The sequence below is a fragment of the Crocodylus siamensis genome, chromosome 1, assembly GCF_052110815.1.
Source record: "Crocodylus siamensis isolate JL-2025a chromosome 1, ASM5211081v1, whole genome shotgun sequence".
NCBI lineage: Eukaryota > Metazoa > Chordata > Crocodylia > Crocodylidae > Crocodylus > Crocodylus siamensis.
This window is the reverse complement of record NC_143395.1, coordinates 223,350,116-223,365,759: the sequence shown is the minus strand read 5'-3', so window position 1 is coordinate 223,365,759 and position 15,644 is coordinate 223,350,116. Positions and strand designations below refer to the sequence as shown.

General features: G+C 38.2%; 1 protein-coding gene across 1 annotated transcript in view; it reads left to right on the top strand.

Annotated features, from left to right (window-relative positions):
* Window positions 1-14,899, top strand: part of NECTIN3 (nectin cell adhesion molecule 3) — a 131,614-nt gene extending 116,715 nt beyond the window's left edge. Inside the window, exons 8-9 of the mRNA XM_090057931.1 lie at window positions 7,226-7,288; window positions 8,167-14,899. Coding sequence (XP_089914057.1) covers window positions 7,226-7,288; window positions 8,167-8,340 — 237 coding nt within the window. The 3' untranslated portion in view covers window positions 8,341-14,899. The remainder of the gene's footprint in view (window positions 1-7,225; window positions 7,289-8,166) is intronic.
* The last annotated feature ends 745 nt before the right edge of the window (window positions 14,900-15,644 follow it).

The following is a 15,644-nucleotide window of genomic DNA, read 5'->3' as shown; positions in this document are numbered from 1 at the left end:
TTCTTCCAAATGTGAACAGCTTTCCATGATATTTAACCTTTCTCTACAAACCTTGACATTCTGTTCTTGTTCATGCAGCTGCTCTTCTTCATGAAAGACATGCCTTAAGATGCTTCATTTTCTTAATGTTTTTACAGGCACCACATGCCTATCTTTAAGTCTTTCTCACAGTTGGTCTATGTAATTTTTGTTCTAACAATATTACCAATATTTTACTTATAACAAAACTTCATCCATACACTCATTATGCTTTCATCTCTTTATTGCTTTGTCCCTGTTTAACATATTTATTTGGTTTTTCAAAATGTCCAAACCTTATTTTTTCTTTCTCCAGATACTTCTCCTTCACTATTCTTTTAGGTGACCTGGTAATATATGGCCTGAATACACTCCGTATTTTCATTTTCCTTGGGGGGGTGGAATTCCCCTTTAATCGACTGAACATTCTGCACAATGAAACTGCATTCCTCTCCACTAAACCCCAGCATTTTTTTTTCCATCCAAAAGGAAATGAATTCATATATTAATATAGACTGCCATCTTTTTATTATGCAACTTAATTTTCCATCTTCATGACCTTGCTTTGAAAATCTCTCAAGTATTGGCCACACTGTGTTTCTGGTTTCTGTACCTGTGGTTTTCTTCACTCAATTTTACCTACTTTTTGTAGAGTGGGCACATCTACACATGCCCATGTGGTGCCGTTGTTCCTGTGCTGTCATTTAGTACTCCCTTTAGGACAGCCATTACTGTGCCAGGCTGGCAGTACACAGTTATTTTTAGCTTCTACATCACTGTTGTAAGGTGCTATAGCAAGGAAGTGTGTTGGTACGGCAACATAGTTGCAGCATCACTGTTTGTGCCCACCAATGCTACATCACCATAGCATCTTATGTAGACAATGCCCAGTAAGTACCTTTTAAAGCGTATTGTAGTCCTTACTTACCTGCTTTTCCTATGTCACTCCCTATGTTCCCTGGAACAAGGCAGTCCAGTAAAAAAGGCTTTTTATTCCTGGTTTGTGTGGCTTTCCCTAATATTTCACTGCAAGTTATTTGAAACTAACCAGGGAGAAGACACAGTAACACTAGTGTTCTGGATGGGCTATTTATGAAAATGATTTAATGCCTACGGAAGAAAGAGAATAAATCATATTTTGAAGTCCAAACATTTTTTTCTAATTAGGAGGTGAAGGAGATTAAAAAACCCCAAAAAGAACCCCCCCAAAATCCCCCAAGTATTTCCTATTACCTAAACAATACAGATGTGCAGCAGATGTGGCAAGAGGAAAGCCCAGTGTTTGACCACTGCTGATTTGAGTCTAAAATATGAGTTAGTAGGACTTCTAACAGATGCCTACATGATAATTATGCTGGTGTATATACTTGGGGCAACTACATTTGTAATCACATTTAGTTGTCTTGTCTCCCTCCCCTGCTGCCCCCCTCCAAACCTCAGAAGCTGTTTTTTCACCAGGAATTTCAGGTTTTCTCTAGCATTGTTTTTCTCCTATACATATCATTGTATTCATTTTAACTCTTTGTGTTCATTATGTTGGCTAATGTCACGTGACTTGCCATGTTGAGAGATGAATCATCCTCCTGTTCTGCTTGCCACTTCCTAGCTCTTGCTTTGTTTCCCAGCCTCATTAGTTTAAATTGGTGTTTCCTAATTGCGCCAGTGACAATAACTCTGCTGCCACTTGGTCACGTTCATACTTGAGCCTTTTTGCCCTACAGCTAGTAACTACATGCAGCTGAGTTCCCTTCATTTTCATGCACTGGGTTGTTTTCAGTTGGTTTAATTTCCTGCAATTGCCACAAAGCTGACAAGGGGGCATGGCTTTTGCCCCACTTGATCCAATGTATCTGTGTTTGTCAAGTAACTGTTTTGTGAACATAATAGACTTTCCCCAAGGTAAAAGCAGGCTGCAAGTCTATTTTGGAATTTACCCAAGCGGAAATGTGATGGCTTGTCACTCAGTTTATTATATAAGTGCTCCTGAGCTAATGAAAAAGAATTCTTTAGTAGTAGAGGTCAGTAACAGGGCATTAAAACTAGTGTAATAGTCTGTCTGTGTTTACTGATTCAGTCTTGTGGCATAGATCCAGTATGGTGACAATAGGTGCTGTGCTGTTTGTTCAGTTTCAGCTGCTCAGCAGTAAGATTTCTTCAGCAGTTTTGCCTCCTCCGAGACCTCTTCCTGGCCTACTCTGACCAAACTAAACTATTTAACATACTGGCCCCCAAATGGGATAAGGTATGTGATAGCTTCCAAGCCTTGACTAAGGAGAAATGCTGCAAATATTGGAATCTGGGAAACTTAGACCAATTGAACATAAGATTTGAATCTTTTGTTATCTTAATTACTGAAATCACGTCTTGGCCTTTAAAGAGTTAGCTATAGCTAGACACGCTTTGCATTTTCTCATATGACCAGGGCAAGTGACTTCTAGTTGGTTAGCATATGTTCACAGTACTAGAAAGACTGATAAATTTCAAGTGTTTGTCCTGCACTGTGAATGGCTGATGGTTTTGGATTTTCTGCATTCTTTGACAATTAAAAAAAAAAAAAAACAAAAAAAAAAACTTGAGTTGCCTATATTTCCCTACTCACCTGAAACATTTCACAATGATGGCAGCAGAGAAGAGACAGAAACTAATGCCCAGTAACCTTAGATGGCTCTGTCTAAAGGATATTGATGTCTGTTGTTGTGATACTCATACTTTATTCTCAAATCAGTTTCAGATTTTGGCATCTTTCCCAAGAGGTGATAAATGAGTGACAGAAAAAGAAACCCTTATAGGATATTCGTTTCCATTTCAGTGAGTTAAAATGCTAGGAGTCGCTAAACCTGAGAGTTTGCTTTCAAACATTTGAACTGCTGTCAATGAAAAAGCACCAGCTTCATAAGGCATAGTTACAGGCAAGCAGAGCAAAGATTTGAAGGCAAGCATTTAAAAAAAATTGATGACTTACATTTTTATAAAGCTTGGCGTCTCTTTGCTTTTTGTGACCCCCTAAGTATCTGCTGAACTTCTTAAAGTTCTTCATTATTCAGACTTTAGCAATGTATACCTCATGCTCCTGAACGCCACTCCCTACCCCCAACACACGTAGTTTTTAAATTGCTGGTGTTTGCATTTGTCCAGTTGCCCAACATGTAATAAATCAGGAAGGTGAGGGGGAATAGGAGTGTGAATCTAAGAAGCCAAAGGGAAAACTTGATGAAGACAAACTATTAATGAAATATGGAAAATCTTCCTGCTTGAAGTATAGGCTGCTGCTTCTACAAAAACTTCTTGTATAATACAGCATTAGTACATGAGTAAAAATACAACTTAAATCTAACATTGTGGGGTTTTGAACTAGAACCTAGGTAATTCTGGCATTTGGGACCATGACTAAATATTCTTCCTTACTGTGTAAAGACCAGTGTCAGTCACATAGGCAGGGGGGGCAAGTGCTCCCTTGAGATTAGCCGATGCCAGCTTCTGAAGGCAGTCGCTGTTCACCATCCCTCCTCCCCGGCTGTCGACATTCGCTTCTGTGGGAGGTCGCTGCTTGCCAACCCACCGCTGATGCTGCTGCCCACAAAATGTGCCTTGCACCCCAGGCTCAGGAGGCACCAGTCACCCAGGGTCAGTCAGTTTTAGCATCACCTGGGACCAGCTATTCTTGGGCTTATCTAAAAGAGTGATTGTCATCAGATTGAAATGAGCAATATATAGATCCTGCCTACATTCTACATACATAACATGATTTCTACATGGAGTTCAAATTGCTTCCTTGAATTTTTATGACGCTTGGGATTATTGTGCATTGTCTAAAACAAACCACGGCAACCATTAGTTGACACTTGAGAGAACTTTGTTCCCATTTGCAACCAGAGTTTCTTACACCTGTTAGGAAAAATGCCCTGATGGTTATGGTGGTAGTCTGAAATACAAGGGAGCACATGTTCAGTTTCCTGTCTGTCACAACAACTTATCAAAGTCACTGGCTCTTTGTATTTGTTTCATAGTACTAGAGAAGCTCAGTGATGTATGGGTATTAAATTGAAAAACATAAGATAGTGTTGGGTATAGGAACATGTGAGAAATATAGGTAAAGGCATTTAATTATGAACAACTTGAAAAGCCTGCTACTAAGATGTTTTCCTACCCAGAATAACCAATACTCACCTTTAGGAACAGTTATCTGCTTACATGCTGTATTTCACAGTTAATGTTATAAGATTAAAGGAGTGCAGAGGGAACATGAATAGCTGAGGGGGGGCATTGTCTAAAACAGGGGAACCTATTATTGCTGTCCCAAAGGTATTGATATCCAAATAGGGGCCAAATAAGAATAAGGCAAGTTGTGTGATAGAAAAATACTGGACTTTAAGCAAAAAATGGTGGCTTTGCCATAAAGCATATTAGGATGAATCCTGCACTATTATGGGGAAAGATGTAAATTATAATGACAAAAGATAGTGATGGTGATATTTTTGTGAGATTTGTTTTTGTAAAATATAAATATAGAGATATAGAGATAGAGTTATGTAGGTAACTTAAGTGATGCAAAGTACCCTATCATTTGAAATTCAGGTACATATGCTTACATCCAGCAGAATTTTAGCTTGCTACAAGCTACATAAGTCACACGTGTGCAATCTTAAAGGAAAATAATATAGGAGACTGCAAAACCAATTTCTATTTAAAAGCTTAGAAATAAATAGTCTACATTATGAATTTCACAACATTACGGAGATGAGGCTTCTTGATATGCAAGAGTTTTTGAGCATAGAAAAAGAATTATTCTTTATAAAGCATGCCTTCCTATATACATAAGGTATGAAGTCATAATGTCAGGGTTTTGAAGCAAGCAAGTGGTGGTTACCTTAGCAAAATTGTCTAACAGGCCAAAAGCAATGAATAGTGAAAACAAGCGAGTCTGAAAGGGAATTCAAGAGAACCTCTCCTTTCATTCTATTATCTTTTATACCAAAGACCTGTCAACTTACTCTAATGTGTACAGGTCTGCTGGCAGGGAGTTTCTCAGACAGCCTCACTTATCGTGGCTCACATGAAGTAAGTAATACTATAGCCTGCTTGCCATTCCAGTGGATCCTCCTGTGGGGAAAAAGGAAGTTTTTTTTGTTTTGTTTTGGTTTTTTCTGATGTATTGCGGTTATAGAATAAACTGGCCTTAACTCTTATTAGTGGTTCAGTTCCTAAAACCAATTAAGTCCTTACTACAGCTTGCCTTTTGTGGAAAAAAAACAAAAAAAATCCCGTAAACCTTATATTGAAGAGTTCAGCGGTAAAAAGGATCACTGCACTGGAAGCTTTCTTGGTTGTGGATTTTTGTCCTAGCCTGACATTTTCTTAAGATCCCGTTCATTAGTCTGGGCAAATTTTTGTCTTTTCCTTGTACCTTGTGCTGTCATATTAAGAACTAGATTTAAATGCATCAAATATTAGAAGTGTGCAATGAAGGTACTTCGTGTTTTAAAAAAATTTTTTTTTCCTGTTTTTTTGCACCGGTCCTGGAAGCACTGTAATACCAGGTCAATGCATGGAGTGGATGGAGCAAATAGCTTGCCAGAATTCCTTTATAGTGTAGTGTATCATAATGCATCATAAGCAAATATATAGCAACAGTCTGCCTGAACATACATAGACATGTAAGGCTTAGTCTGCTTTAAGTACCTTGTTAGTGTCTGTCTGTCTGTCTGTCTGTCTGTCTGTCTGTCTGTCTGTCTGTCTGTCTGTCTGTCTGTCTGTCTGTCTGTCTGTCTGTCTGTCTGTCTGTCTGTCTGTCTGTCCCACCCTGCCCACCTTCCCCAGATGCCCCCTTTCTCTCCTGCTTGCTTGTGGAAGCTTGTTATGTCTGTCCTGGAGGAACAGGTGGGGAAGAGTTAACCTGTACGCCCAGCCCCTGCCACTGCTGATCTTTGGGTGGCTCAGCATAAAGAATAGCAGCAGCCCTGGCACCCAGGCAAGCAAGTTAACCCTTCCCTGCCTGCACTCCCAGAATAGACAGGTGGGCAGCTATAAGTAGGTGTGGGCAGTAAGGAGCCAGGGAAGCCCCGAATGAGTGGAGGGATGCAGGGTGATTCTTACCTTTCAGTCCTCCAGGTCCCGATTGGCCTGAAGTGCAACTGCTCCAAACTCAAGCTAGCACTAACACCAGTTAACATTTGTGCATCTTGCAGTGTAAAGCAGGAGTTGTCAACCAGGGGTACGTATACCCCTGGGGGTACTTGGGAAGGCCCCAGTGGGTATGCAGTGGTGGTGCAGAGAAGGAGTACTTGGGAAGCGTGCTGCCCCCTTCTGCTCGTCAACCAGCTGCTGGGGGACCCTGCCCACTTGTCCAGAGAGTACAGTCAGGAGGGGTACCTACCAGAAGCATTACACTCCTTAAAGGTTGAAAACCCGTGGTGTAAGGTATAGCAAAGCCTTTACCTAACTTGAATAAGATGTTACAGAACTTTACCTAATGGCTGTTTTCAAGCAGTTGACTGTATCACAATTACACAAGAAAATCATGTTTTAAATTCAAAACACAGGGAATGAAAAATGCACTGAAAAATACACTCTTACTCCCAATGATTAAGTGGCTTCCAAGACTGCTGACTTCTTTGTAGACAGATCAGCAGGGATCCTGGCTTTTCTTTGATTTAAAAAAAAAAAAATCCCCCCCCCCAGCAATTTTTGGATTTAAAAAAGTAACCCAAATTCCACACTTTTCTGTGATTAAAATGAAGCACTGCTGTATACATATCTATATATTGGTGGTATTTCATTTTAAACATGGAACAATGTGGATTTGTGGTTACTTTTTTTTAAATCCAAAGATCAGAGGGTTTTTTTTTTTAATATGTGAAAAACAGGATCCCTGGAAATAAGTCAACAAAAAGTTCCTAATTCATGTTGCTGATTGATATTTAAAAAGTTTTCTTTTTCTGTAACTTTTTCTTTGCACATTGAATAGAAGCAAAGTTAAAGGGTTTCCTCAGAAAAGCTATAACATTGGTTAAATTAACAACAACCATGTAAAGCTTTCGCAAATATCAGAAATAAGGGCTAGTCAAAATTTTTCCTCTAGAAAAAATGATCAAATCAATGCCTGACAAGGTAGAAAGCCTTGTTAACTTAATGCTTTTCAGCAGAAATCATGGTCAAACCTATTTGCAGTGTTGAAGCATGCTTACACTATTATTTATCTTCCCTACAGAAAGAGAATTTCCCTTTGCAAAGCCCATACAGAGAGAGAGCAGCTAGAAATTCACAGCACAAAGTAAGTAAAATGATTCTTTGATACAGCCCAATCATGTGACGCTAAACAAATCTGATGCAAGTTCTTAAAAGATTTTTTGCTATATCGTCAACCACAGACTCTAGACTTAGGCATCCAAGTCAGTAACAGTTTATATATGTGGGTTTGTTCTGTTATGTAGACATCAGTTACATCTCACAAGACTAGACATCAGCTAAGCTTAATGTAACTCAAATCTTATGTTTTAAAATTAGTTTTAGACAACACTGATAACTGGTGAAGAAGAAAAATCAAAGCCGTTTGATAGAATCACTTCTGTTATAGAGGTACATAATTATGCCTATCAAAAGGTACAAACTGTTACATTATGCTATAACTAAACGTCTGCACCATTGTATAGTGACACTAGATCGGTTTTGCTATGCTTGTAATCCTACTTCATCCAGAGTCAGTTAAGATGATTTAGTTTGCTAGAATCACTAGTCATGCAGATGTAACAGTTACGGTATATCGACTGCTGTGTACTTTCTCACGTTCTTGGGAGACTTTCTTTTATTGCCTTCTAAGATGCTTTCCACAGTGCAATCTCATGAGGAAAGTCGGACAGAAAATTTTCTCAGTTTATATTTCCCCAGTTTAATTATAGCACCTAGAATAGTTGTGTCTCTTCTTTTTAAATAAAGGGCAAATGTTTGAAGACGTTTAGGTGCCAAACCCCTTGTTCATCTCAGTAGGAACTAGGTACTCAAACACCTTTTAAAGTCTTGTTCTTAGAAGCTTGAAATAGAGTAAAGAATGGGCACAGATGTTGATGCATGGCATTTTAGAGAATGTGCAGAAGAAATATTTGCAAAATGAAAGTATTTTAATGGAGTATTCTAATATTTCTTGTATTCTAGAAACCAGTAAATGTCAGGCAACTTAACTATGATGAGAGAGATCAATTGGGACAAGAAGGTCCTCAACAAATGTACCCAATTTACAAGCAGATGCATTACCAGGACTGGAGTTCCAAAAACCAAAACCCAGGAGCTGGAAGAATCTACATCAATCCTAGAGAACACTATGTGTGATTATATCCCCTGTTGTATATTTCTCTACAGAATATGTTAAATCATTCCAACTTTTTTGTTGCTAATCCAATGCTGTTTGATTATAGGATCAATATGATCTGTTCTGTTTAGCAGGGGTAGTCAATTTTTAGTTTATCTACTTGTTGTCTTTGAGCAGAGGATAGAGGTAGGTGTGAAGAGGAAAATTCCTTGAGAAGCTGTTTAGTATGGGACTTTAATAGGTGACTGACTTTTTTTTGTTTAATTGGTATTTTGCATGTGTCAGTATTGTTATGTTTTTCAAACTGCTATGATCTTCCAAATGAAGAGCCTCAGCTGGCTGTGTCAACCTCTCTGTACTTCAGACTGGCCAGCCAATTCATAATATGAGGACCTATGAAGAAATATGGACACAGTTTGTTTAATTTCTTTGGAAATTCTCTCTTTAAAATAGTTAATTATTAAAAATGCAATACTTGTGCATTAAAGATGAAGCCTAAGATAGAGGGAAAAAGTTGCCTTCTGTGAAATGAGTAGTTGGCAGCTGTGAATAGGCTTTTGTTTAACTTTTTAAGACACTTCAGAGGAGTGTTATTAACTGGCAGACTGACAAAACTTGGCCCTGGCTGCTGTTGCCTTCAGGTACCTCCTTTCCCCCATTCCCATGAAGATTTAAACTAGGTTTGTCGTAATGTATTCTCAGGACAAATACCCCACTTGTCTTTCCACTCAGCTGCTGGACAACTTTTATTAGAAAACCTAGGTTCCATTTTCTTCTTACCGTTGGCTGACTTTAGCAGACCTACTCTAATGTCCCTATATATACTGTTTCCAGCTTCCCAGAACCAATTAGCTTTTGGTGGTAGCAAGAACAGGAGAGCTTCAATTGTGGACAATGACTTTTTTTTTTTAACCCTTGACTAGGACAGGTATAAACAAAAGTATTATGAAATGTTGATTGTGAATGTATTGCCAACACGAAAAATATCACAGGGGAAATTGATGGTAACAGTATAAAGCTGTATTTTAAAGTCAGCTTTTCTAGAGAAGAACTAACTTTTCATAAATAAAAATGTGTGTTTTTGGTTTTAAGAGCTAGCACAGATTAGCCTGTGATTTTAAAGTTTCTGTTTTTCATTCATCCAGTTTACCATGGCAGATAATGGACCCCTTAAATGTAGTTTGTGAGAGAGGATAGAGCATAAACAATGGGATATAAGAAAAACAAGAACCTTTCCACAAGTTCAGTTTCAGGTAAAATGAAAACCAACCACAAAATTTCTACTAACCTTGTGAATAAATTTTTGTGGTTGGCTTTGTGTTTTGTTTTGCCCTTAATTACCTGAAAGTGTGGCTAGGTTACTATTTAAGATGTGATGAAAAGTTTAATTGTCTTAAATATAACATCTACCAGGGGCCTGAGATGCTTCCTTTAATATTTTAAAAGACTCAATAGATGCTACAAAATTTATTCCATAGCAGACTTAATAGAACACTTGAATATTGTTTTTGAAGGGTGGAAGAAATCCCTAGAGCACTTATCCACTTACACTAAGTATTAAACATTTATTCAAAAATGCTTATTTTCGACAGTAGCTTTTTAGACAGCAGCTCTATTTTGTAGATAGCCAAAGATAGTAAAGCATTTTCTTCTGCTGTATTAAATCAATTATTCTTCCTGTGATTTTGTTAAAGCTTTCATCCTTGAGCATCTAAAATAGCCCTTTGAAAAAGTCTGTGCTTAACTTTTATAGTATGAAACATTTTAGTAGTAATGATTCCGGGTTCTCAGAAAACAGATTTGTGCTGAAGTCTAACCCTGTGGCAAGGCATGATTCACTACAAAAAACATTTCCTATGAGCCATTTAACTAGAAAAAAAAGAGTTGCTTTCCCAACCAGTAGAGGTTTCTTGAGTGAGGAGGAGGATTCCTAACTGTGAACTTAATCAGGTTTTCCAGCTGAAACACCAGCATCTTAACCGTGTTTTTAAAAATAATCAAACTTCAACCATCTTATTCACAGCTCAATAGAATGTAGCTATTGGGATCTGATAGAATTGTTTATTAATTATGAGGCAAAATCAAAGACATGAATCTTTGTTGAAATTCATTGTGATAAGTCTTCCAATGAAAAAAAATCTTCAGAAAGAATTAAGATTAGAGTATCCATTGCTTTCATCCAGAAGTAACTTTGTATTATTGATCCTGTAGAAATGAGATTCCATGACAGTCTCATACAATTAACACCTAGCCTAACTTTTACTAGGAGGGGGCAGGCAAGATTATTTCCCACTCTGTTATACGATGGATGAATTTATTTTGCATCACTTGGGTGGATTTGGTTTGATGACTTTGTTGGAAGGAGGTCTGGCTTCCAGTGATATTGGTGGGATGCCTAGCATGCTGCTGAGAGCATTTTCTAATGTTTTGTCATATACTCAGTATGATACTCTCAAAATAAGAAAATTTTGAACACTGACAGCTTTTCCAAAGCAGTTATCCTGCCACAGTTTCAGGAAGACAAACCCCTCCATGATCCTCAGAAACGGAAGTGAAGAGAGTACATGGAAGAGATAGTATTGGTCTCTTGAAGACTTGTTCGATAGCCATGATAAAGTGTCCTTTCTCTGCCTAAGTAATGACTGATGAAACTACCTGACTTGCTAATTTATTACTCTGTGAATTAGAAAATGCCTTGAATTCATTGCAGAACAAATCTCAATTTTACTGCTGTGGAAGCCACTGGCAGTGTAAAGATAAAGTATTTTGGGGCATAAGGGTTTGATTTCTTTTTTTAATCGGAGTATAAGTGATGTAGGGTTGTTCTTTCCCTACAAGCAGAGCTACAAAATTCAAATGCTTAACCATCCTTCCTCTGGCTCTCCGAAGTTTGTGTAAAATATGTTTCGTTACAGGGTTGATACTTGTTGTGACCTGAAGGATGTTTGTATCCCTGTACTCCTATGCCCAAGACAAACTTAGTACAAAAAGTGAGTGAGACTGATGACAGATCAAGTATCTATAAAACTTAGTAAGGAACAAATTCCTAAGGCATGTGTTCATAAATACAGTTTAAAAACAAAAAAACAAAAAAAAACCCCCCAAAAAACCTGCTAGGCTGAGGGCACAAAGATGTGGCTTCCACAAAAACACAATTCCCTGCAATTTTGGCATGGAATCACCAGGAAAGATTGTGGCTGCCCCCTGTCCCTGCCCCTGTCCCTGTCCCTCTCTGCTCATTGACTGAGAGGGCTGCCCATTGTATGACCCTGTCCCTCTGCAATCAGCAGCAAGGGGCAGGTCCACATGATGGGTAGCTCTCTTAGCCAATCAGTAATGAGGGGTAGGGTCACTGGACCCCCTCAGCCAATTGGTGGGGGAGGGGGCACCAAGAAAGACAGTGCAAATGGTGCAATGCATTGCAAGTGGCCTGCTATTTCTATTTTGCCTCAGTGTGGTTTAGGTACACCCTTACTAATGACACTTGATAGACAAGTATTTCAGTTCATTTTATGGGTAGAGCCTGGGAGCCCCAAGGTTAAAGATACCCATTATGTCTGCCTCTGTACAGTTAATAGGTAACAGTCCCTGGCCCAGGTGGCTTAAAACCCTATGTCACAGAAAACATAGCAATAGAAAAACTAAACTGGTGTTCTGTTAAGAAGAAAAAGAAAAAAGGGGACAAAATGATAACAACACCAAAAAGTAAGGCAGAACTCCCAAAGTCACTTAATGCCAGATGATTGTGAAAGGAATGAGTGAACAGAATATTGAGTAACTCTGAAATGGTGTAGCTTTTCAAGAATACCATCCTTGGAGAAACATGTTTCAACTTATATAGGCAGGCCCAACAGCCCTATTTTTAGAAGTCTGATTTTGTCTAAGGACTTTTGACACTGTACCTGGAATGGAGCTTCTTTAAAAATAAATAAATAGCTACAACTAAGGAGGGTAAACAACTTCTTTTTTGATCTTTTGCATCTCATTCAGATCCTGCAGCAGTTAAATTGGCATAGTTTAGAAGTGGCCAATGAAGTGGGATGCCTGGACCTGTGAGTGTTTTAAGCTTTTAATATACTAGTTCCTGAATTGGGACAGTTTTTCTTTTTTCCTGTTTTTGCAAGCTACAAACTCTGTATAAACTCCATATGGCACTGGAAAATTCCATGTGGTGTGTTAATTTGATACCCACTGCTTTGTGGAATGGCAGTAATCCTATATTTCTTTCAAAAAAAAGAAGAGGGCAAATTAAAAAAAAAAAAATAGCACGACCCTTTGGTTTCAGCAAAATGCTTTCCAGCTCTACAAGATGGCTTTTAGAATGGGATATAGTCAAGTTTGCTACCTTATCCTCCTGAGCCCAAGAGGCCCAGGAAGGCAGGGATTTTCCTTTTTGTTGCTTTCAGTGGCAGGAAACGGCTTCCTTAGCTCTGAAGTTAGGTGACTAACTAAACAGAGTTGTCCATTTTGGATTTTCACTACTTCAAATAATGTAATGTAGTCTCAGGAGACTTTGAAGTTTTTCTTTTAGTAGGCACTACTCATAATCAGGTATCCTGGGTTTGTCTCTGATTTAAAAAAAAAAAATCCAATTTTCAGATTTAAAGAAGTAACCATTTTTTTTTGTGATTAAAATGAAAAAATACTGTGCATGTAGGTGCCTGTGTGTGTGGGTGGGGGATGAATGTATGTATGTGGCATTTAATTTTAATCATGGACAAATGTGGATTTGGGGTTACTTTTAATCTGAAAATTGTTGGGGGAGGGTTTATCAGAGAAAACCAGGATCCCTGCTCATCATCTACATTGGCTTCCCCAGTATCTCAGATATGCAACTGGCTACCAATTCAGGAGCCTTATACAACTGAAACTCTACCTATTAGTGGGAGCTAGGCATGCAAAACTTGCTGGTGCTTGATCAAATAGGCCTAAGAGTCTTGGCATCCAAATGTTACTGTCATGCACTGCACTTAACAGCCATCAGAGGGCAACAAACCATGATCTGTTAGTAAAGAGAGGACAATTTCTGTCACAGTATGGAGACTTGTAAGCAGAAAGGCCTCCAGGTATCTTGGCAACCCAGGCATTGATATAGACAACTTCATGTGCCAGTTATAGTAAATGAATATTGCCATGGCAGCAGCAGCAGTTGCTTTTCTGGAAAAGTAATATTAAAAGTAGCTAATATTTGTCTGTCTTAATATACGTTAAAAGGTCAGAGGAGCCAATACCATAGGACTAGTGAGGACCACCCATGGAGATAATTATTACCCATCTATGGTCTACTGTGACACTTGGGTTTTATATACGTGTCAAACTTCATCCACAATTGCGGGGGGAGGGGTTAGGCAAACAGAGAGGATGTGGGCTGAAAACTAATTAGACTACCAAACAAATAGCGGGAGACAAAATTTAAAGTGTTAACTTTGAAGGCCTATTCCTGTTTCTAACAGTAGAGTCCAGAACAAAATGAAACATGCTCCAGAATATATACAAATGCTATGAATATGTTTGTCTTCATGATATCTACTTAAAGTTTGACTGAGTATAGTTTTATAGCTTTTCTTATGTTGTGTTGTATTGCTGTTTCTACTGAGGCATTTTGGTCCAGTTATGTGTAATCAAATACACAAACCAAACTTTTGTTCTAGAGTATAAAGCAAACAATCCTTTATCCTTACAACTGAACTGATATCACTTAGGATGCCATCTTATTAGAATTTCAGGCTCAAATAACAGAGGGCTGCATAATATGTGCATCAATCTTTATTTTTGAGGAGAAAGTAACCAGTAAGGCTGCATTTGTGTTTAGATTTTTTTTTACCTTGATATTGCTTGATTCTTAACAACTTATACTATACAATACTTTAATCTGAGTGGAATTTATAGAAATGCCAGTAAGTGTGATAAATGTTTAGAGTTAACTTATGTTACTAAGGGCATATAGGTGATCAATTGGCAAATAACTGTGAAGTAAACTTATTAACTAGTGTCATTTACAAATGATTGGATTAGACAAGTGTATCTATATAAGACTATTACCTGCTCACAGCTAAAGGTATTGGGTAATGCATGCAGCAAACGCTTGAGACTTGCTGTTCAGTTGTGAAATGTTTTTTGCTAAGTAATGTAACTTGAAATATAGGTTGGTTGGCACGGGGGAGGATTCACAAATACCTGCTTGGACATTTCAAGTAGAAAGACATTGATTCTTTGTGGAAGCTTCAAGAAATAGTTCTTTACTTTTTATGCAGTTTTAAATGTAAAGTATTTTTGTTTGAATAAATATCAAGAATAGATAATTTTGTCTTATATGACAATAGATGTCATTCATTGTTTGGCCAGGCTTAATACTGTACAAAATAATAATACATTTAAGTTGAAAATCTCTAAGTATGTACACATAAAAGAAAAAAGATCCTTGATGAGAAAAACACTCCTATTCCTGTTCATTAGGCACTTTGTTTCCACTCCCACAACACACAAATATTCTGAAAGTAATACAAGTTCAGAGAAGCTAAATTATTGGGTACTAGATTTTGAGAGCTTTAAGATGTCTTGCTTTATCAGACAGCAGTTCCTTAGCAGCTCCAAAAAATAAAGGCTTTTAAGGTCTTAAATCCTGCAACCAATATCACTTTTGGAAAAACATGACTCCTAACTATAAAACTAATATCATAAATAAGTTTTAGGACTGGTTTTTTAAGATGTAGAGTTGTCTTGCACTCATCATGCTAGGTAAAGGAAGACTATCAGCTACATTTAAATCTTATGAGCAGAACGGCTCGTGAAAATGCGAGAGAGAAAGACAAGGGAAATATTGTGGTAGAGCCAGCTGCAAATAGCTTCTGAAAGAGTGTTGCCTCAACAGGTCCAAAGACAGTAACTGTCAACAGAGAAAGTTACTTGGAAAGCCACCCATTTAAGTCACTATGACTCAAGGTGAAGAACTACACTGAAGCCTATTGCTGTAACAGCCTTCTCACTGCTAATGTAAATTTAAAAGAAGTTTTACTTTCAGCTTCCTAAGCACTTCTGATGCATGATTCCTTTTCCAAAAAGAAAAGGCAAAAAAGAGTGTGCTTTGCCTTATTATGGTAAGACCATGTGTGCTACAACAGGGTTATCAAGCTCATTGGGTCCTGTGGGCAGAAGGAGTGGCATGGGACTGTTCCACACACTGTTATCAGGCCTATAGTCTGTGCAATCTGGATTCAGTATGTGGGCTGGTCTATCTGGTGCAGGTGCCACATGCAGCACGCACCTTGGACCAGTCCCATTTGCTTCATGTGGCGTTCAGACTGTTTTAGGGTGTGCTGCACGT